The sequence below is a fragment of the Sparus aurata genome, chromosome 11 (genome assembly GCF_900880675.1).
Source record: "Sparus aurata chromosome 11, fSpaAur1.1, whole genome shotgun sequence".
Taxonomy (NCBI): Eukaryota; Metazoa; Chordata; class Actinopteri; order Spariformes; family Sparidae; genus Sparus; species Sparus aurata.
This window is the reverse complement of record NC_044197.1, coordinates 13,201,961-13,224,175: the sequence shown is the minus strand read 5'-3', so window position 1 is coordinate 13,224,175 and position 22,215 is coordinate 13,201,961. Positions and strand designations below refer to the sequence as shown.

General features: G+C 40.7%; 1 protein-coding gene across 1 annotated transcript; it reads left to right on the top strand.

Annotated features, from left to right (window-relative positions):
• The first annotated feature begins 131 nt into the window (after positions 1 to 131).
• ghrhrl (growth hormone releasing hormone receptor, like) lies at positions 132 to 21,574 on the top strand. Its single transcript, XM_030433730.1, has 14 exons — positions 132 to 409; positions 1,204 to 1,412; positions 7,655 to 7,760; positions 8,288 to 8,395; positions 10,001 to 10,092; positions 10,773 to 10,876; positions 11,988 to 12,120; positions 12,299 to 12,452; positions 14,393 to 14,453; positions 14,764 to 14,833; positions 16,003 to 16,094; positions 16,795 to 16,924; positions 18,427 to 18,468; positions 20,020 to 21,574. Exons 2-14 carry the CDS (start codon positions 1,359 to 1,361, stop codon positions 20,119 to 20,121), a joined length of 1,248 nt encoding a protein of 415 aa, XP_030289590.1. The 5' UTR covers positions 132 to 409; positions 1,204 to 1,358; the 3' UTR covers positions 20,122 to 21,574.
• The last annotated feature ends 641 nt before the right edge of the window (positions 21,575 to 22,215 follow it).

The window sequence follows — 22,215 nt, the reverse complement described above, 5'->3', positions numbered from 1 at the left end:
CGGCTTGGAACATCAGAACGAGATCAATACGTTGCCTCTGTGTGCTGCCTCGCTCGTTCCGAAACGTCACGACAAAAGACAAACAATTGCCTCCGTTCTACATTTACATCAGAGGTAACGTAGAGAGTACGTCTGTCTGAAGGGGAAGAGACTTTTCATCATCCAGAAAAAAAAAAAAAATGTAGTCCATTTTAATTAATTTAATGACTTAGTAATGACAGCAACACTGTACTGAAGGGTAAAAGCTACAGACGTGTATTCTTCTGACCGAAACCACAAATATCTCCTCTGTCAGTTCCATGTTGGTTCAGTATGACTTCTCAAAGTAACACCAGCAGAGCCGGAGCCGAAGACACCACCATCACATCCTCTGTGTTTGTACCTTTGGGAAGGTTTCATACTGAGTGAGGTTGTTGATTTTTTTCCTCCTGTGATTGTGTCAGAACCTGTGGTGTTAATGATCTCATCAGAGCTGAAAACAATCGGCTGATAAATAGCTGAGTGACAAAAAGTGATTTTGCAACCATTTCATTCAGGCAGTTTGTGAAGAGTTTGTGTTATTGAAGTATAATTGTCTTAAATGCTTTTCAATAATCTTTTATTTAAAAAGAAATATCCTTGAAAAATAACAGTTTTCAGCAAATTGTCAGATTGCAGAACGCCAACGCCTGCAATGGTGTTTGTGTGAGTGGTGCATCAATGTTAATCACTTCACCAGTCAGTGGGCATACTGTTGTAGCTGATCAGTGTACTTGTCAGACAGTTTCTATAGTAACATATGTCAAACTAAACAGCCTGGTATCTCTGTAACAGCAGACCACATTTTGTGTGTGTGTCTGGCGACACAGTCAGGCCCAGCAAAGCAAAGAGAAGAATTTGGAGTATCTCAGCAGCAGCTGTAAAGCTTGCTGGCTGAACTCTCACTGACTCTTCCCTTCAAAATAAAAGTGAGATGCTGAGAGATGACGCTGACTGAAAGCTTGCATACTGGCCCCTGCGTACAGATGTTGTTCTGCCAAACATCTGTCAGGAGGATTGTTCGATTCCGACCACGTTTCTTTACTGTCGGCGCTCTGAAGTATCTTTCCAAATCCTGCAACACGCGATTAAATGCTTTTTTTTTGTTTTTTTTAAAAAGGGCAGTCTTTATTTTGAAAATACTCACAGGACGTTGCTACATGTTTATTGTTGCCCGCATGACAGGTGTTGTGTTTACACGTGGGGGGAGAGGGAGAGAGAGAGAGAGAGAGGGAGAGAGGGGAGCGCTCAGCAGCATCCCGTCCTGCAGGAGTGTGATGCAGCCTCACGGAGGAGAGCTGAGCTGAACCGAACCGAACCGAGGAGACAGAACCGACAGGATGTCCCGTCTCCACCTCAGGAGGATCCTTCTCGCTCTGTGTTTGGCTCCAACTGTGAGTGACTTGTATCAACTTTACCTCTGTGAGAGAACAATAATTATAAGATAAGTGATCATATTTTGTAATGTAGACAGCCAGAAGCTCTCTTTCGCAGGAAATTAGAGGTGTGTGAAAGTACCCGAGCCTTTGGGAGAGCTCTTTATGAGAGCTGATTTAACAGCTTTCTGAAAAAGGTCAAAATGAACACGACCTGAAACAGGTGTTCACACATCACCTGACACCTCTAGACCTGTGTTCTTCTTTAACATACAGCGAGTTGTGGAAGTGATAGATCTGGAATAAGTGTGAAGTGAGTGTGTGTTAGATGTTCAGCAGTGCAGCTCCGGACGGCATGCTGTGATAAGTGTGTGTTAAGTGTGTGTGTTCAGTGTGTGTGTGTGTGTGTTTAAAACTACACAGCATGTGCATACGGGGTGTATATGTTAACATGTGAATATATGTGGCCAGGTTGCCTAGAATTCACTTGTTCTTGCTTGAATCTGCTTCTAAAATGTAGTTTCCAGTGGCTTTCTTTCATAATAACAGACTGAATATCTTTGGGTGTTGGCAAAACAGGAGCTTTTAATTGGTCACGTTGGGCTCTGGGAAACTGTGATGGCTTTTATAGATGAATCTATTATTCACTGAGAGAATAATCTGCAGATTCATCTTTAATTGAAAAAAAGAGAGATTCTCATTTGCATCATTAATGGGCTGTTATTGTTGCCTGTGAACTGCTATTATTTTATCATTACTTTGTACTTATTACTTGTACTTATGGCCAGAAAGACTTAATTTGAATTGTGTTTGTGCATATAAAAATGTATTATCAAATATGTATAGTACGCATGTGCATTTGTGAAGCGGGATGGCATATTGGCGTATGTTTCCATGAATTCACATTATTGAAATCAGGAGAGTGAACATCATAACCACATTATCAGCCGTCCGCGCCGTTTGTGCAATTTGTCTTCGCTGATCGACTGTGCAGAAGCCATTCAGGCGACAATCTGTGCATGTGTATGCCTTTTGTGCAATCTCACTCGCAACACCTTTGTTTTACTGGCCACCTCTCTAATTTCCATAATGGGGTAGAAATATGAGAGGCAGGCAAACAGGTGGTGTGATGATCAGCGTGGCACAGAGATGATGGGAACAGGGCAGACACTCATCACTGTGCTCCACTTCATTCTTTTCTCTTTCGCTGCTCAGGATCGCAGAGAATTATAATGAACCACCGAGCTCGATTCATGTTGCTATCAGAGTGGGCCCAAGGGGTTTGAGGCTTTTATATCACAAAGTGAGTTTGTCCCAGGCATGTTTTTTTCACCAGTACGTTCTCTAAAATCACTACAATGTTGCTTTAACTGAGTTTGGTGTGGAACGTTTTTGTCTAGGCCACTTTACCCGGACAGCGACTAATGATTACAACCCAATAACCAAAAACTGTTGACAGGACACCTTGAACTGAAAAACAAGGTCAATCATGACTCTCTCTATTATGAATTTTGGATCCATGGAGGTGTTTTACGTTCGTGCCACTTTCCCCGAGCAGAGAAATGCGATTAAAAAAATCTGTGAAATCATCATAATGTAAAATCTATAGTTAGAGCGGGAACTCATGGGTGAGCGTAGGGATTACATGTTTTCATAGGCTAATAATAATGATGTTGTTTTTGTTGTATGCGCCAGGCGAGCACTTATTATTGGAACTGAATAGGCGCCCTATTTGCGTTCACTGTCGTTTTTTAAGTCTATGCATTCAGCAGTCCATTAGCTTAGCCTATGACTGGAAACTGCTGACTAAACGGGGAGTTGTGGTTTGGCCGTGAACCCTCAATTTGTCCTTTTCACACTATTAAACAGTCACGCTCTAAAATGTAAATAACGAGACTTTAGATGTATTAGTAGGCAGGTTTTTTTTCTTCTCTTTGGACGGTACTGAGCTAGACATTTCCCTGTTTTCAGTCTTCATGAGTGGCATCAATCGCCTCATCTATCTCTCAGCAAGAAAGCTTATACGCATATTTACCAAAATGCAAAACAATGTATTAAGTGTATGAACTTAATACACTATGACAGGCTGTGTTTGTGCTATCTGATCGACTGAGCATGTTTCATATTTTCGTGCTGTGCCACCGTTACAGCTGCAGCAGCGTGAAAGTGCCCCTCATTCCCTGTTGAAAATAGAAGGCAACATCTGCAAAGTGAGCCCAATCCAGTGGCCCCTTTTTAGGTAGTTAGTGGATAATGGGCTTCACCTCTCAGAGAACATTTTTACAGCTAGACTGCAAGCTCACCTGGCAGCGTGAAGTGGCTGTGCATTTAGTTGTATGGCTCATATCATCCAGATTTACCTTGTGTGGCTCATCCATCTTTTTATCACGCCTATGTCTGATTCTGTTTCTCTTAAATGCAGCGCAGTGTCTCGCCTAATCCCATCCACGCAGTTGAGATGCATGCGCACGTCATGCTCGTATATACTGTTGACTCTGGCTTTTGTTTTTCTACCCTTGTCTTCTCTTTTGGGGGCTTTGCTTGCATCCACTCAACTGCACATCATATTATGTAGAATAAAACATCTTCACAGCATCCTCTTGCATATAAATGGAGGGAAGGGAAGCCATGCGTGGTTCATGGCGCCCATCTGAGACAAACACTGTGCCATTGAGCTGTGTGCTTTATGGTAACATGTGTGCATACGCTCTCTGCTTTGGCTATGAATGCCTTAACTCCGGCGGTGTTCATGCCATCGTAAACGGCACAACCTCTTGCTGTGTGACAGAGAGCAATATGCCGCCGTATGCATCCATGATGCACACTTCAAACTGTGAGCGGATTCAATTTTTCAGCAAGCGGCAAAGTAAACTTTTTTTTTTTTTTTTTTACATGTACCCCTACCTTGCCTTTGAACAGGAAGCGCAGTAATTGCTTGCCTAAATTGCACAATATCACCTCTCATTAGCTTATTAGCATAGCATTAGGAACAAAGAGGACTGGCAGCGATTTGTTCTGGATGCTTCCCGACACATCCATTCCTTGTTGGTTTAGGCAGAAATGGTGCTGAGAGCTTGTATATTTGTTTCTGCCACAGCAACTGTCAGGAGGATTGTGTTCAACTCCAGTTTCATGTTCGTGCTTACATAATGCGTCAGAGTTAAATACATTGTTTAATGTATCTCGTTTATCCTGCAGGTAACTGTCATTCTGCACAAACACTAGTGATGCGTTTTTTTTCTAGAAATACTCATTATTTTTTGTATATGTGTGATATGCCAAAATAGTTCACAGTTAAGACCAGTTATTTATCTGGATGAACAAAAACAGCACTCTTGCAAAGGCAGACATTTGCCTTGTAAGATTCACCGGACTGAATAAGAAGATAACATATTTTTTGTACATGTACGACTTTGGTGATTAGATATTAGAAACTGTGCATTTTGTTATTTGCCACTGACTTTAAGGAAATTATTTTTTCAATGTCCAATGTGATTTTGGCCGTGCCTTTCATATACACGCATGGCTGTGGGTCCTATGGGTGCTGAAGGGGTCCCTAAATGAGGCCATAGCATATGCCGAATAAGCAAGAAGGCCCCGATGATTAAGAATTTGTCAGAAACAGTGCTTCATGTGGTTTTATAGTTTCTCCTAACTCAACAACTCGTGAAATTTTGCAATTTTATAAGGGACTCTGGGGGAACTTCTCTCCCTCTTCATCGCCTTGCTGTTTTTGACTGTAGTTGAAGTGGCTGCTTTGACCTATAAAATGTTGCTGTAGTCTAAAACTTCTCAGCACCTCCAACTGTGACTGACTTCCTGCATCCCTGCATATCTGGTGCTACAACCCTGAAAGATTACCCCTGAGTTTGGGGTTGAATTCCCAGTGTTTTCCAACAGCAGCATCCCCCTCACTCAGTTCAAATCAGTGCACAACATTATGATAATAAAAAGCTGTCTATGCAATGCGTACTCAGTCATGTAATTTCCTGAAATGGCTCCAGGTGTGTTTGTATGGGTGCAGATGTTGCCGTTTCCCTCCTTTAGGGAACTCAAAGATCTAGTTAATGGAAATGTTTATTACCCACAACCAGCTCATCCCATTGGATGACACTCAGAGAGCTGGTGAGAAGGGAAACTGGAGTCATCCAGCGGGAGTGTTTGTGGTCCCGGAGGAATTTAGCTTCTGAAGCTTCTATTCATGCAGAGTTTAATTGTGTTTCCCCCTTCAGGTCTTTAAAAACGAGATGGAACTGAGTTAAGGACAAAAAAAAAAAAAAAAAAGGGTGGTGCAACGTGCCTATCAATGATATATCTTACATCACGTATCTCTCAAAACCAAAAGAGAGACTCAAATAGCAGCCTCAAAATTACTCAGCGTCGGAAAAACAAAATGCAAAACATTCTCAAAATTTAGAGTCATTTTGGAAATGGGGGGACATCATGATTATCCGTCAGCCTGTAACTACCTCATTTTATACTTCTTTTTCTGCTTTGGTCTTATTTTGGTCGTTTCAGCGCACGCTCTTCTCTCATACCTGCCGACATCACATGGTGCCACCCACTCGCCAACCACTATGACTAGAAGATGATGTCTTCAAAGCCTATGCATAAAAAAAAACATCATTATGGCAGTGACTAATGAAATCAAGTGGTTGTGCTGCTTTCAAAGTCATTACCAGCATCATTAAAATCCAATAGTGAACCTGGGACAACAGTAATTATCACAATCAAGGCCTTCTCTGACATTTTTAACGTTCCTTAGTAATAAAGATCAATAATCAAGGTTGAATATGGAAGGACGTGATTATTATATGGTCACAAATTTGCCAAGATAATTCAAATGAAGCAGATAGACATTGTATCAGGAAACGCACAGTGTCGTATGTTGTCAAGACTAATACAAAAAGACCCGGCCTGCTGCTCTGACCTTTACATTCAGGACAGCTTACGTTCACCAGCAGCATGATATAAATATGAATGACACTTGAACGTAACCCAGCGTAGTTCAGCCCACTCAAACGAGACACTTCACCTGCCAGCTTCTGCCTCCTCAGTCAGCATATACACAGATATCAGTTTTATTGATTATGTGTTTGAAATAAATTAGAGGTCTCGATTGTTTTCTCAAGGTAACATAGAAAAGCATACACCTCACATCACAATAAACAAAAGACATACATTTACTGTGAAAAATAATGGAAGTGAGGCAACACCTGCTGCCACAGTCGTTGACATGGTGCCACAATCGCACCTTATTGAAGAACTCGAACTTGAACAGATCAGTGGGCTGCCTGACTCTCCTGTATTCATTTTGTTCTCTCAGCCCAATTTTAGCTGTCAGCAATCCCCAATTTGGATGAATTCACCAGATCTGTTTAAAAAAAAAAAAAACATATATTTTTTTATTTTTTTACTGAAACTCAGACAGAACCCCCAGGAAGTTAAGTTTTTTTTTATTTTAAAAGACGTTCTTGGGTGTTTATGACCTCCTTATGAATATTTGTCTCGATCTGACTTTTCCATGTTGCAGCCATTTATTATCCCAGGTAGTGTAATCCTGTATTTCAGTGACTGACCATGTAGATGTGTCCAAAAAGAGAGTAAAAAGAATCATAAATCATCATAACAGAGGAAATCTAAGCAAAATGGATCTTTTCAGAGAGATATTATTATCCACTGAACATGAACATTATACATTAATCATTTTTGAGTATGTGAGAAATAACAGTGTGTTGATGTTAATACACGCTCTACGTAACACACCCTACTCAGTTTACTTCCTCCATTCACGCTCTTCCCAGGTATCCCCCAGGCACCCACCTAACACCAGTCCGTTTCCTTCTCAGAGACGAGATGTTCTTATTTGTGGCGATCCGAGGTAAAAGTCAGTCAAATGCAAATCTTGTTATTCTGTTTCTGTTTGACATATGGGAACAAATGAATGAGTCGGGGCAGACACAGAAGGATCTCAGAAGGATGGAGCACAGAGTGGTCGGAGGTCAAGGCAATCACCCGTGCCCTAAGGGATGAACTCATTTGATAATTATTTACGAGAAAGCAATTCCTGCTGACGGTAGGGCATTTGCGCACAATGAGTCACTGACCTTTAAAAATTGACGTGCGTTTATTCTTCCAGACGTGTGACATGCCTTTTAATGCAACTACAGACCACCGCTGTGTCTTGCTGAATTGTCGTACATATCTAATAAAGCATCCCTCCCTTTTTTTATACTCCCTTCCTTCTTCCCTGCCTGTAGGCGTTGTCGAGCCTGCACCCTGAATGCGAGCTCATATTCCAGCTGAAGCGAGAGGAGCTCAGCTGCCTTCAGGACGTCGCGGAGCAGGCCAACAGAAGCACAGAAGGTGTGTTTTCCATTTTAACATCGTGCTGCTGTAGTTATGATATGATATATACCGCAAATGTTCCCCATAAAGTGTAACAGTCTGAGCTGGAATAAATGCCTTGCAGAGAACCATCAGTTTTAGTTGCAGATTCTTGATGGCGTCCCGTTGAACACGCACTGAATGATCAATCAGCGGTGCGTCTGTAGCGGAGAACATTAAGGGAAGTGACTTAAGGATGTATGTGTGTAATCTAGCTCAAGATAAAAGGTCCTGCCGTGGGATCTACAGTACTTCCTCATTCTTGTCCTAATAGAATTTACTCAGAGGCAGATGTTAAGACTTTGAAGAATGTTGTTGGGGGGGTTTTGTGCACGATACACCCCATTTACCTCTACTGCACCTCCATGAGGATGTATTTAAACTGTGTGCATTTCAGACGCCGGTGTCTGGCAGCGCATACAAATCCATGAAATCTCTCTTCTGATTAACTGCCCTCACAGACACATACTTACCTTTTTTTCTTCTCCTATATCTCCCCCGAAAAGGTTGTCAGCCATTCTGGGATGCAGTCGTCTGCTGGCCTCACGCAGTTGTTGGGGAAACAGTCCAGAGAGTTTGTCCTGCGATCTTCTCCCTCTTCAAAAACAACACAGGTGACTAGAGGGGTGAGAGGGGAGGTGAGGTGAGTGGTGTTCATGTTGAGATAATGACGAGAACAGCGTGTACACCGGTGGGCCAAAATGAATTAAATGCACTGAAAGGAGCTTTTATGGAACACTCTGATTCCTCTGTATGAACCTCATGAGAAAACAAGACCATCAGAGAGAAAACTGGCCATTTCTGTGTGAGCTTAGTTATTTCTCATGCCTTCACCAGGACTTATCCTGGTCAGACGATTCATAAAATTAAAACTATTATTTATGTGCAGAGGATGAATTCTCCTCTTGCACAACGTGGTGTGACATACATCTGGATTATGAACTGTGTGCCCTTTAGAGCTGGCACCGGAAACAATTAAGTTTTAACTTTTTTCACCATTTGTTATATTACCGTTATTGATCTCACATAGCCTATATGCATAGATGCATTGCCTTAACCATACTAAGTAGTTGTGTCTACAAAAGAAAAATAGTATTGTGTATATTGTTGTCTTTCTCTTACTGGATTTTGAAACAAATGCACAGGCTAGCAAGATCAAGAGCTTTCCATCGTGATGACCGGGATTGAAAAACACTGTGTTGATTCCTCCTCAGAGATTTTGCAGTGTGGATAAGAGACACTTGGCTTCAAGATCTGGTGATCATTTTTGATCTGAACAGTTCTGCTGATGGACCCTGTTGGATTTCTCCTCTTGATTTGTTCATCTTCCTTTTCTTCTTTCTTCTTCTTCTTCTTCTTTCTCAAAATATCAGGCACTGACTCACTGCTACCGGGCAGCTGTTAGTTACTTATTTGTTTTCATGTGCTCAGGCTCGCTAGATACTCACAGGAGACTGCAATCAAATTAGTTTTTTCTTTAGTAAATGAAATGATTTGTGAGGAGGCACCCATATAAACGATTTACAAAGTGAGCAAACAAGAAGTACCTTGGCATGTTGTGCCTCTGAGGATATATATCAGTGTCTGAACAGGAGCATGCCAACAGCCCAGTGAGGCTGAAATTATGCACATAGATGCTTCGAGCTAAATGCTATAACGTCACATTTATGTACAGTAGTTTCAGATGGACTCTAAAGATGGTAATGATTCCCATGTACACAACTCATGATCATCTGACAGCTCAAGAAGGACTAATGAGTTAGTTGTGTGAGGGTTAAAAAACACATGCATTAACCAAATTACAAAAAAACATCACAGTTTGTATTTCCAGACACCAAAGATATTCACAAAACACAACATGAAAATTCTGATAAATTACAGTATAAACAATCAAGTGAAACACTAAAAAATCCGATAATTATCAAAAAGACGATAATAATCAAAAATGAGCAAACTATAAAACAAAATTCAGCATCCTAGCAAAATACAAACGAACAGGATAATACGTTAAAAAAAAGAAGTGATGAAAATTTGGGAACAGACTAGAATAAATTCAACTTATTAACGGCACAAAAATCCCCTCCTGGAAAGAACGACAAGCCCATCAACCAACATTGCCATCCCAAGAGCCACAACACAAACACATTTCAGTTAGTGAATCTAATCTAAAGATTTTCTCTTCATGGTTGACATTTTGATTGCTCCACGTTTCACCTCAGGTTCAGTGAGCCGTAACTGCACCGGCAGAGGATGGTCCAGACCTCTACCGCCGTACCACGTCGCCTGCAGTGTGGATGATGACATTCCTGAGGTGAGGGTCGTTAGGGCGAAGCAAATGAAGTTGTAAAGGAACCTCCAGCAGAAGTGAATGAGAAACATGGAGGGGATGCAAAAACTGGGGGACAAATGCAGGAAGAGACACTACCTGCTTCGACTTCAGGAACAAACCAGACCAAATGAGCTAAATAGCATCTATTCAAACATTAAATACTGTAAATGTGCCTCAGGTGAGAAAATACTTTCGCAAGGCAGTAAGTGAACCAAACTTCACCCATCTGGTAATAGCTGAAATTATCTTCTATCACAAAGAGAGACTGGCGCTTAATTGTACTGAACAGGATTTTGGGGGGAATAATAAGAATACTCCCTTTGGTGCGATGGAGAGCATCTTTTGTCTTGCATTAATGCAAACCTTTTAAGTCTTCCACTAGCAGAAGTGTAAAGTCACCAATTACAATTACATTTCTGATGCTACTGTAATTAAGGACCTTTCTCATATTCTTTCTAAGGCCTGTCACACTGCCATTACAGCCGGACTCAAAGTATAGCAAAAGCTTTCTCGCAGTTATGATCTCGTCATCTTTTCAATCCGGCCGAGTCCCAAGCTTGTCCTACAATTTGGTCTCACTCTGAGACATTTCATTTCATCTTGAGGCCTGACAGCACGTTAAAAAAGCTTACAGAAACATATTTCACGTCTTGTTTTTTCAGACGGAGCAGACGTACTTTGCCACAGTGAAGCTGATATATACCGTAGGGTACAGCATCTCTCTGGCGGTGCTGGCTGTTGCTGTGCTGATCCTGTTGCTCTTCAGGTAGGAACACTGGAGGAGTACATGTTCCCCACCGTCCAGAGACCAGACGGACAGACATTTAGTCCTTTTTAATAACCAGTAACAGTACATTTTGACTAACTTACGGCCAGAGTGTGCCAAGCAACAGCATTGCAACGATGATAGTAGTCCAGTTTCGAGTAAAAAAATCTGACAGATATTGACCCTGAAACCCAAATTAAAAGCCAATCGTTACATCATTACAGTTGATACTTGTGGCAAAATATAGTGAGGACCCAAATGCAAGACACTCAGGAGGCAGGCAAGGCACAGAACAAAAAGCAAGCTGTTTTAAAATAAAGCTGTAAACAAAAGAACAATGAATCCAAAAATCCAAAATGCCAGTTACAAATGAAAAACAAAAACAGAGGGAGCAGGCAGGGGCAAGTCGAAGAATTTAACTGAATAAAGATCAAAACCAGTTAGGCTCTCGGAACACGAGTTTCAGAGCAGGACCAAAGAGCAGAAAATGCAGGAATGACACGGGGAAACAGAACAGATGAAAGGACAAAACGAACTAGAGATAGCTTAATCAAAAACAGTGCTTTGTGTAATGACTCGTGAGAGGGATGGTTCGCTCCGCATCCAGTCTCACGAAATAATGACCACTCACAAATGATGCAGTGTCAAAACTTCCATCTCTATTTAAAATCTCATTTACTGTAATGTTTCTCATACACTGTACATTTTTAATGGTTTCATTTTGCCTGCTAATTTGCTTTGGTTTTTGCTCTTTTTAGACGCTATACTCACATAAAACTGGTTTTACCTGCCAGTGAAAAACCATGGAACCATGATAGCATTGTAGCAGTTGACAGATGTTTAACAATGCGGCGTGAGACTGTGTTGTGAAGCAGAATTTATTGTATGTTGTCGTCTTGTACACTAATCAAAATACCTGGCCGGGATAGTTTTTGTGAAGTAGACCATTGACCCTTAAAGGGGTCATGAGTTATCCTATAAGGATGGAGACAAAAAGTTACATATTTTATGCTGGGGAACAGTTCTTACATAGCATTACCTGCACCAGGGATATTACTAGAGTGAACAATGCTGCAGCTGATTTATTAAATGTTACCTGATTTTTCAACAGGAGGCTGCGTTGTGCCAGGAACTTCATCCACATCCAGCTCTTCATCACATTCATCCTGAAGGCTGTGGCGGTGTTCATAAAGGATGCGACGCTGTTCTCAAGTGAGGACACAAACCACTGCACCCTTTCCACAGTAAGATATGACATTGAGGACGAGAGGTTCTTGGCTGTATTGAGAAATTCCTGCGGGCACATTTTCCTGTTCTGCATTGCTCTCATCACTTATTGCCTGAGCACCTCGCCTCTGATACTAATCCCTCGCTATAATTCACTGGATGTCCTTTCTTTTCCTTCCACTTTCTTCCGTCCAGTTTGCCTGTAAGGCCTCTGTGGTCTTCTGTCACTACTGTGTAATGGCAAATTTCTTCTGGCTCTTGGTGGAGGCGCTCTACCTTAATTCCCTGCTGCTTTCGTCCTTCTATCGCAGTTGTCGATGCCTCTGGGGCTTCAGCCTGCTGGGATGGGGTGAGAAACCTTGCTGTGAAGTTTCCCCAACATTTGTAATGTTGAGCTGCAGAGTTTGGTTCCAATATGAGATATCCCACAGAGACACAGTATTCTTATAAAAAGACTAAACAAAAAGGCAGATGTTAAGATATCAGATTAAACGTTACACAATGAGGCCTCAAAAGACTGGATCATTTATATTTTAAAGACACTTTCGTTTTAAGCTCTGTATTAGGTAAATGTCGGTTCGAGGTGAGATGCACTTGTACATTAGAGGAAAGAGGAAGATGCCAGAGAAATTAAGTTTTATCTGACCACTAGTGACTAATGTGGCTAAAATAAAGTAGTATAACAACGCAAGTAGCCTGAAATGTTTGCCAGTGCAGTCATTGGTTTGTATGAGCAGCAACACTGTTGTTACTTCTGTTCATGCAGCCAGTACATTACTGCATGTGCAGACAGAGTTTTTTTTTCATCTTAGAAAATATCCCTGTAATTGGATGCTTTGGACACTTATTCTTCTTGGAGTGCACAGATAGTACACTGTGTGATGATGTGATGTGCAACTTGCATTCAGTTTAGAACGTAGCTCATCCTTTTTGAAGACATTTTGCTTTGCACTGCAGATGTCCAGCTTTGTTGGTTAACGTTACGGGTTGTCACATTTTTCAATCTACAAAATTGGTGTAGAATCGAGATGTCAAAAAATACCGCCAGCTCTCTTTGCCTCTTTGTTTCCTTCAAGCGTTTTCTATTGCTCGGTAGAATAAACAATTACTGGGAGCGCTGGAATTGGTAGCTTTCCTAGTTCCAGCGTCGCCGGTGTATGTACCAGAACAAGAGGATCCTGCGCCTTCCCCGAGCAGCAGGCCTGTCTCTTCATGGAGTATTCTGTCCTGATTGGACAAAGTGGGCAGGGATACCAGAAAAAAAACAGTAATCAACAGTAATTACTCTTGGACTACAGAGCTATTTGATACTTATTTTAATAAGAACATGACACTTAAAGCAGGTAACAAACACATGTTTAAATAAAAATGTGTGGTATTTATATTTACTGCAGTCTTTTTACTGTTTTTTGTGAATATTCAAAAAAAGAAAGGTTCAGTCTGACTGTCATGTTATAGTCCTGTTATATGTATCTGTTGATAAACTTTTCCCTGTGACATTAAAAATGATGTAAATGATTATCAGTATTTTTAAAGGTATTTTCTCATATTTAGAAATTTGAGCACTTTGACAACACGAGTGAGGAACACTGAATTAAGCAAGAATTTCTGTAAACGTTTAATATTAGAGATTCGAATTTAGACTTTTATTTCTCCACAGTGAAGAATTTTTTTTTTTTACTCCAAACACAGTACCACTCTCATTCATTAGATAAGTAGTGTATATCTATATTTTCTTTTAACACAAACAAGCAGGAAGATTCATCATCCTCCAAAATCAGATGACTGATTTCAGACTTGTTCTTAGCTGAACAGTTTAATATTTCTTAGAGATCTGTGTTTCAAGCATTCTCACAGCTTTCTTTAGGGACAGCAAGAACCCGACAGACAGCCATCAGCCAGCATCCCCAATTTATTACTGCAATATAGCCAGACACTCTCCTGGCTCGGTGGCATCGGCTGTAATTACCAAACAAACTGAATTAAAGCTTAAATCCCTGAAGCAGTCACTGCTAATGTATTAAATTATGTTTGTGGTTTGGATGTTCCTTCAAAAGTTGATTTCTTAAGAACTCATGTATGATTAAATGAAAGGCATCACTGCCACTGAACTCGGCAGCTGCAATGAATATAGAGAAATTTGTCCAAGTAAGGCAAGACTGTACGTGAAGGGCACAAAGCCTCCATTTACTTTACAAAGGTGACATTTTGCTGTCTCATTATGATTCAACTGTGTATTGATTGTGTCTCACTGATGGAAGTTTTTCTTTTTTTTTTGTCTTTCCACAGGTGTACCTGTGCTCTTCATCCTCATATGGATTGGATCCAGGGTTTACTTTGAGGACACTGAGTGTGTACAAACCTCCATTCCTACTTTTTTCTCCACAAGCACAATTATTTCTCATGTACATTTACAGCACACTTCAAGGGACTTAATGACCAACATTGCAATCAGAAGTACAGTGAGGGCTGCAGCAGTCGGAGCCATAATGTAGAGCTTAGCATTTTCCTGAAATAATGATCTGATATACAGTGTTATAGATTTTGACCATGAAATACATCCTCATGATTTGATGTACCTAACCTTTTAAACAAATGTGTATTAATTTAAGAGACAATCTGCAGACTGACTACATATTTCTAAATGTCTTCCTGTATAGATGCTGGGACATCAACGAGGACTCGCCCTATTGGTGGATCATCAAGGGACCGATTATTGTATCTATAGCGGTAAAATCCAACACAGTTGCCAGAATAAATGTTGGCATGTTATGTTTCCGCAAACAACAGTTATGATTTAAATGTACATTTCATAACAACACACTCAAATTGTAAGTGTGTGAGCTGACTTTCATGTCAGGAAGAGGACGGCAAGCTAGGTGTGATGGCTGCCAAGCCAAAGACCACTGTTCAAGACATGGTTTCAACAATTGTAAGACTGGATGTGTTTAAGGAGATGTCGGGTCAATTTCTATTCATGTTTGTTGTGAGAGAATCAGGTAAGCAAGAACATGATCTTTTCCTAACCTTAACAAAGTGGTTTTTGTACTTAAAGGATACCGAAGTCTGTCATTGATCGCCTATTTCCCATTTCCTTTTGCTATCTGTGTGTACTCTTTTCAAAATCTCAGTCACTTTGTGAAACAACAATGACAACCTCCAACCTATTAACCCAGACCTTGAAAATGGCACAAACACTAATCTCTTCGCCAAGGTCACAAACATAAATAAGCTAGCAGCTGATACCTTTTTATTGCAGGGATTTAGCCATTTTCATTCCAGGGTTCACCAAGTTTCCCCTGACTCAGTTTTTGCACTATTTTTGGTTCCAGCATCAGATGATTGTGATTGGTTTGTGAAAAGAAGGATTTTTTCTCAGTTTTCCCCCTTTATCAGGATGAGCATTGCTGTAGCCAGGCATCGCTGCAGCCAGGCGTTTCTGCAACGCTGACACAGTACTGTGGAGATCATCATAATGAAATCTTCATCATAAGTACAGCATTGTCACAAAAAAGTTTCAAACATAAAAAAAAGAAGCATGAAAGTTGCAACATAATGAAAGTTCAAGGTATCTGTGGTTAGCAGAAATGTACATTACCACCCAGGTTGTAAATGTCCCCATTGTTCTGAAACTAATAAAACAATGGACTGTAAAGTATGCACCAAGCAGATTATAGATTAACATGCAGATGATCTCTGATGAATTTGAAACACTTATATTTAGAGTAGAAAACTTCCCTGACACCAGTCCTCCCTGGTCATTTACAAACTTGGCTGCCCATTGTTGCTGCCATGACATTCAATAATCACATTGCTGTGAGCACATTTGTTAGTAGGCATCGAGGCTCTGTCCCTTTAAAGCTTTTTCTGATTTGCCTTCTTGCTTCGTCTATCGACAGGTCAATTTTATGCTCTTCATCAACATCATCAGAATCCTGATGCAGAAGCTCAATCCTCGGCTCATCCAGTTCAACAACTCCTCTCAGTACAGGTAATACTGCCCCAGCACACCAGTAATACGATTTTATCCCATTTTAAATACAGAGATACGTCCATTTCAAACAGAAACGACCATTTATAAGCATTCTCTTTGAGTTTTGCTCTTATCAAATCGAACGTTCAACTTTTTAACTGTCTTTGATACTTTTCACTCTGAAAATTGGACACTTTGATGTAGGGAAAGATGCTCATTGTGTGGAAACTGTTCACCGTAGTGGAAGCGATGCATAATTCATTCAGTCACCCCAGTGCCTCAAACGAGTCGGTCCGGCCACGTGCACCCTTCCACTTCCCAAAAGGCTTATCAGAAGCACTAATTGAAATAGGCTCACTAATTGGCTGAAAGTGTTTGGGGACATCATGCATATCCGGTTCTGATAAAAGACACACAAAAGGTAAGTTAAGTGACGCATGTCTTAATCACACCAGTTAGATTATGTTCTTCCACACATAAAAAGCATTACCTCAACACTCACATGCGAATATCCCCACTTTGAAACATGCACCTGCTACTACTTTTCCACTCGTAAACAGAGGCTGTTTACAGACTGATGCACGCAAACACACACACACACAGACGTACACACAATTATCCTCCTGATCTCATGATTTGCATGTCTTTGGAGCAGTACATGTGGTTCCCCGAGGTAGCTTCACCTCCTGCTTCTCTTCTCCTTCCTTGTGTGCAACAGACGCCTGACTAAGTCCACCCTCCTCCTCATCCCCTTGTTTGGCACCCACTACATGTTCTTCAATTTTCTGCCCGACTACTTCAGCATTAACCTGCGCCTCTGTATCGAGCTCTGCATGGGATCCTTCCAGGTACGCACACACACACACACACCCGCATACGTACAATCACTCAATACTCTGCCGGCAATATATTGTGTTTGCTCGAATACCCTTACAACACACACACACACACAGACAAACACACGCCCATACCCACAATGCAATCTCTCCGGGGAACTGTATCATGTCATGAAACCCTCGTTTGCCTGATCATTGAAGATGGGAGTGAATGTTCATCAAAATAAGTACATCTAATTTAGACAATATACATTGTTCATGTTACCAGTCTTTAAATTGAAATTCAAGGTTCTTGGATTTGCTGTCTGCACTTTTATTCCCTCACAATGTCACTTGATTTCAGCTCTGTAAGTCTGTGCGTTGGCAGAGCATGGCTTAGTACAAGCTAACGTCGGCATGCTAACATGCTCACAGTGACATGCTAACATGCTGGTCTTTAGCAGGTATAATAGTGAGAATATCTACCACTATACATGTGGAAGTTACCATGCTAGTATATGCAAATTATTGCTTAACAAAAAGATTGATAAGTGTGATGGTAATGTGATTAGTTTTGTTAAGTCCCTCCTCTTCTGGACCCTTTTCTGTCAAAAAAAATATGTATGGTACGGTTAGTATTGTTGAGAGACAAATATATTGGTTGATTCTGTTTGAATTGTGCAAGTTATAGACTTTACTTTTCAAATGCTTTGAGTGGTTTGTCTCCTCTCTCACACGACTGTTGGATGTATAGTATTTCTAATTTCATATATTGTCACTGTCTTATACTTAAATTGTTTTAGGGCAGAGTACAACTTTGTTCAGATGAAAAAGGATTTTTGTAAATTGACAAACATCTGTCCATCTTACTACTATACATATATTTTACTGAAATAAGGTCGCGTGGTGGTCCAACAGAAGGGGAGCGACTTTGTCTACTTTTTTGGGTCACAGCCCAAAACAGCTAGCCTATGGAGAAGGGCTTAGCAGTGCTGTGTTGCTGAGAATGTTGAGAGAAGTTTGTCACATCTACCAAACACATGCTACCACAGAGAAGTCAAACAGCATCTATGTCACATGCGGTACTAACTGGTTTGCTTGCCCGGCCCAGAAACGACTATGTAGCTGCCTCCCTTCCTTTTGAGAAATTCAAATTCATAAGGCGCACAAGTGTTAAGTGAGCATTGAATTTATCATTTAACAAGCTTTGTTCATCAAAAAAGGTGAAACAAGAAAGACTGATATTACTGTATATGTTTTAGTGTAAAGATAAAACAAAGAGCGGCGGGGTTAACAGCTTTCTCCTCTGGCTTCTACGTTGCTCACGACAGTGTGTAATTGAGATATGGATTCAAACCATTCATTACTCCACTTATGTTTGCCAGCTGTGAGCGGAACATAACAGATTGACCTACTTGTAAATTCTCATTCTTCAGCCTATCAGCTCTCACTTGGGTCTGACATTTAAGCTGTCCACATGTTGTTGATGCATACCATAACCTAAATGTGAATGATTAAAATTGTCTCTCCTACAGGGGCTCCTCGTTGCCATTCTCTATTGCTTCCTCAATCAAGAGGTTAGTACGAGCAACAGCACTCTTGAGCGTTAACTATAACATAATCAGCAAATCACACAGATAATTTAAAGCCCTCTGTTGCATAATAAACCTGTGTACCCGGATCGTATGCCTGCAAGAGGTGAGTGATTTAGAGCTGTCGGGGCTTTCAATGGAAAATAATTTGCCACTTCTCTTCACCTCATTGCATAATGGAGGGACCCCCAGCACTTATGTTACCCATCGAGACTAATGTGAGCCCGACTCCACACTGTCTGAGGTCAACACCAGTCTGTGTTTAACTCTCAGTGCACGATAACTCAAAAACCATGTTCATCCATTTGGTGCTTTAGGGCCACATGGTTTAATGATATCTGTTATTATACCTATCTCTACCCCTTTGTAGATTAAAATAACTGATTTAAATTACAGCTGTGGTCTATCTGCGAATGGGAAATGATTTCTTAATGCTGATAATGATTTATAATCCAATATAATGACTTTGGGGGGGTTTTTTTTGGGTCCGGTTGTCAGAGTTTAAAGAAATAGTTGAACGTAGCAAAACAGCTGGCCTGACTCTGTCCCAGTGTAACAAAACCCACCTACCGGCATCTTTACAATTCACTGATTCACATCATGATATATGTATAATGTATGATTGTTTAATTTGAACCAAAGTATCTCAAAGTGCAGCAAGCAGACTAATGGTGGCTTTTAGAAACAATTTTTTTGTGGCCACCAAATGTGAAATCCTACTGCATTGAAATATTTATTTCAAAACTTTCACTGTCAAAAGCCAACAAACAAAGAAAGCAACCAATCAGAGACAAAGTATGTTGGGTCTTAGCAAGACACCAATGGGATCCATAATAACACATCTGTACAGCTGGGAATGACAGCTTAGCTGGCAATTCTGGTGGTCAACAGCGGGCGTCCCCTGTACAGAGGCTTTGTCCTTGCTGCAGCGGACCCGGGTTGGACTCCCGGCCCAGGTCCCTTTGCTGTGTGTCACTCCCCCTCTCTCTCTCATCCTGTTTCCTGTCCAAGACTTCAGCTGTCCTATCAATAAAGCCAAAAGGCCAAAAAAATACTTTTAAAAAATTATCAGTCTTACCTGTGAACCGGTTAATTCGATTGCTAAGATAAATTTTATGCTAGATGCTGTTATTAGAACAATCACAAATACTACAACAGGTTCATGCTCCACTTTGCAGACTCCCTAAATTGGCACTCAGTCATCATACCTTTGAGAAGCCAGGGTTTACTCCATACCAGAACCAGTCTGTAAAAATGCCAATGTGTATATTATTGCGGACTGTGTACCAGACTAAAACGTGATTTTAAAAGTGCAAGTAGGCAGATTGTGTTATAGTCCCCTAGTCTTAGTGCTAAACTACTGTAAGCCAACCAGTTGCCGGCTGTTGGCTTGTATTGTTTTTTTAAACTCTTAACAAGAAAGAAATTAAGTGCATTTCTATCGTTAACATAAATAAACATATATGATATGCAGCATATGAGGTGTTACATGGCATCATTTTAGTTATTTTATGTGTATGTGTGTGTTGATGCCAGGTCCAGGCAGAGGTCCACATGCAGTGGCTGAGGTGGCAGGAGAGGAGCTACGGGGTGGTGTCACCTGCTGCGAAGGGCAGTCAGATGGACACACCCTTCTAGTGATGTTATGACACGTCTTCACCCTCCCCCTCTCGGACTGAATGTCACAGAGGATTGCTTCTGTGCACGTCATCGTCTCCCAGTGCGCACCATACACCGCTTCTCGAGTCTGTACGCTTTCTCTCCCTACTCTATCATAAACCATGTCAGCGGCTTCACTCCTTCAGCCCGACTTAAGGTGAACTTTTCCGCGAGGAACGATTCTGAAACTTCATGACATTTTACACAAATTTTTCAGGACATTCCCATTCGACGCTGTTGCAACTCTAGAAAGGTCAGCTCCAAGATTTCCTTGGAGGCCTCCCTGGTCAAATTTAAAAAAAGGGATAACTTTGCTGAGCTGAAGTAAGAAATTGAAGCCTGGTGAACATGTGATACTCCAGATTTTCTATAATGAGGCTGTGGTCAAGTGTAGCACAAATGATTCATCACTCAGCTGACATTAGAATTGATTATTATTCATTCGTTTTATATTGTTTATTGGTTATATCACATATCTTACACAATCATATATTATTTATATTATCTAACAAGCACTGATTGTGATGTACTGTAAGTAGGTTTATAATTTTTCTTGGTCTTTGTCCTTGATTGTAATTTATTTATTTCAAAGTAAGGATTGAGGTCAAAAAGAAAGTCGTCTGCCAATATTGCCATTGACTGCAATTTAATGAATGAATATCTGAAAGTCTACTCCTGTAAGCAGTGACATCAACTGCTACAGTGAAGGTTTTTTTGGAATGAAAACACTCTTGAACTTTAGCGGCACACTGTTAAAAAACGACATCACTGTTTACTTTAAGGTCAAAGCCATTGGAGCGTGTCCTGTTCTGTCATGTAGTGTTTGTCTCCACCAATATGAAAAAGTCTCTGCATGTCCATTGCCACCTGGGATTCAGCAAATGGACTGGAAAACATGAAGAGACACACTACCATAGTGATCATTCTTAAAGGACACTTGTCATGCTTTTTCACATTCATTCCTTCAGTGTTTTATAGGTTCTTGTGCATGTGAAGATCTTGAAAGTTAAGAAGGTCAAAGTCTGGACCAACGGAAGCTCCTCTCTCCCACAGAAATCACTGCTACTGAAATGCCTCGTCAGTAGCCCCACCTTTGATCTGTGACTTTGTGACATCACACTATGTCACAGAGTCACACATTTGCATAATTTATGCCTAGCAGCTAGTTTGGCACGTCAGAATTTTTTCAGCACCACTATTCTGTTGTTATTCGCGGGGCTAGCTCGGGCATGTGTGAGCTGGCCAGTCAGAGCAGACTGGGTTCAGGGGGGGGGGCCTTAAAGAGACAGTGGCTGAAAATGAGCATTTCAGATGGGGAGAATACCGAGCTGGAGCACTGGACAGAATGACAAAACTGATATGTTTTTGAAGCACTAAGAATGTTAACCTATTCTAGTAGCAAACCAAAATAAAATTATGAACCTGAAAATGGGTAAAATATGTCTCCTTTGATTATTCCAATCAATTTATTACTGTAGATTCTTCTATTGCGTGATTATGAAATGATCAAGTGTTTGTTTTCTTCATATTTTATAACCTGATAAAACTATTTCATCAAGATAAAATAACCTAAAAATATTGGAGTACTGTCCATCTCCACACCTTCCAGAATCCTTTGTTCCAACCAAGTTTCTTTCATGTAACTGAAACATTTGCCTTAAACTGAATGTACAAACCATCCGCTGTTAGACTTTTGTTCTTCTCACTTTTTTCTGTTGTTGAATTTCTATCTTTATGTGCCCTTCCTGTGCCTCTTTCTATCATGTTTGAATGCCTTGTGAAAAGGCAGATTAATTTTTTTGCTTCAATACGGCTTTCTGCAACCGCTTTAACAAAACGGTGATGTCATCACCCAGCAGCTACAAATATCAAATTATTGGTAAAAGCTAAACCATGAAAGCCATTGGAGGATTTTTATGGTCTAGTTAGGTATAGGCACAAAAAACACAGTAATTTAAGTGACGTATAAAAGAGCTTTCCCTATGTGTTTATGTGTTTAGATCTTGATTCAGCAACCTGCTAATTTCAATTGTATTCGCTGGTAATGTATACAGCCTCTGGACTGGAAATAGG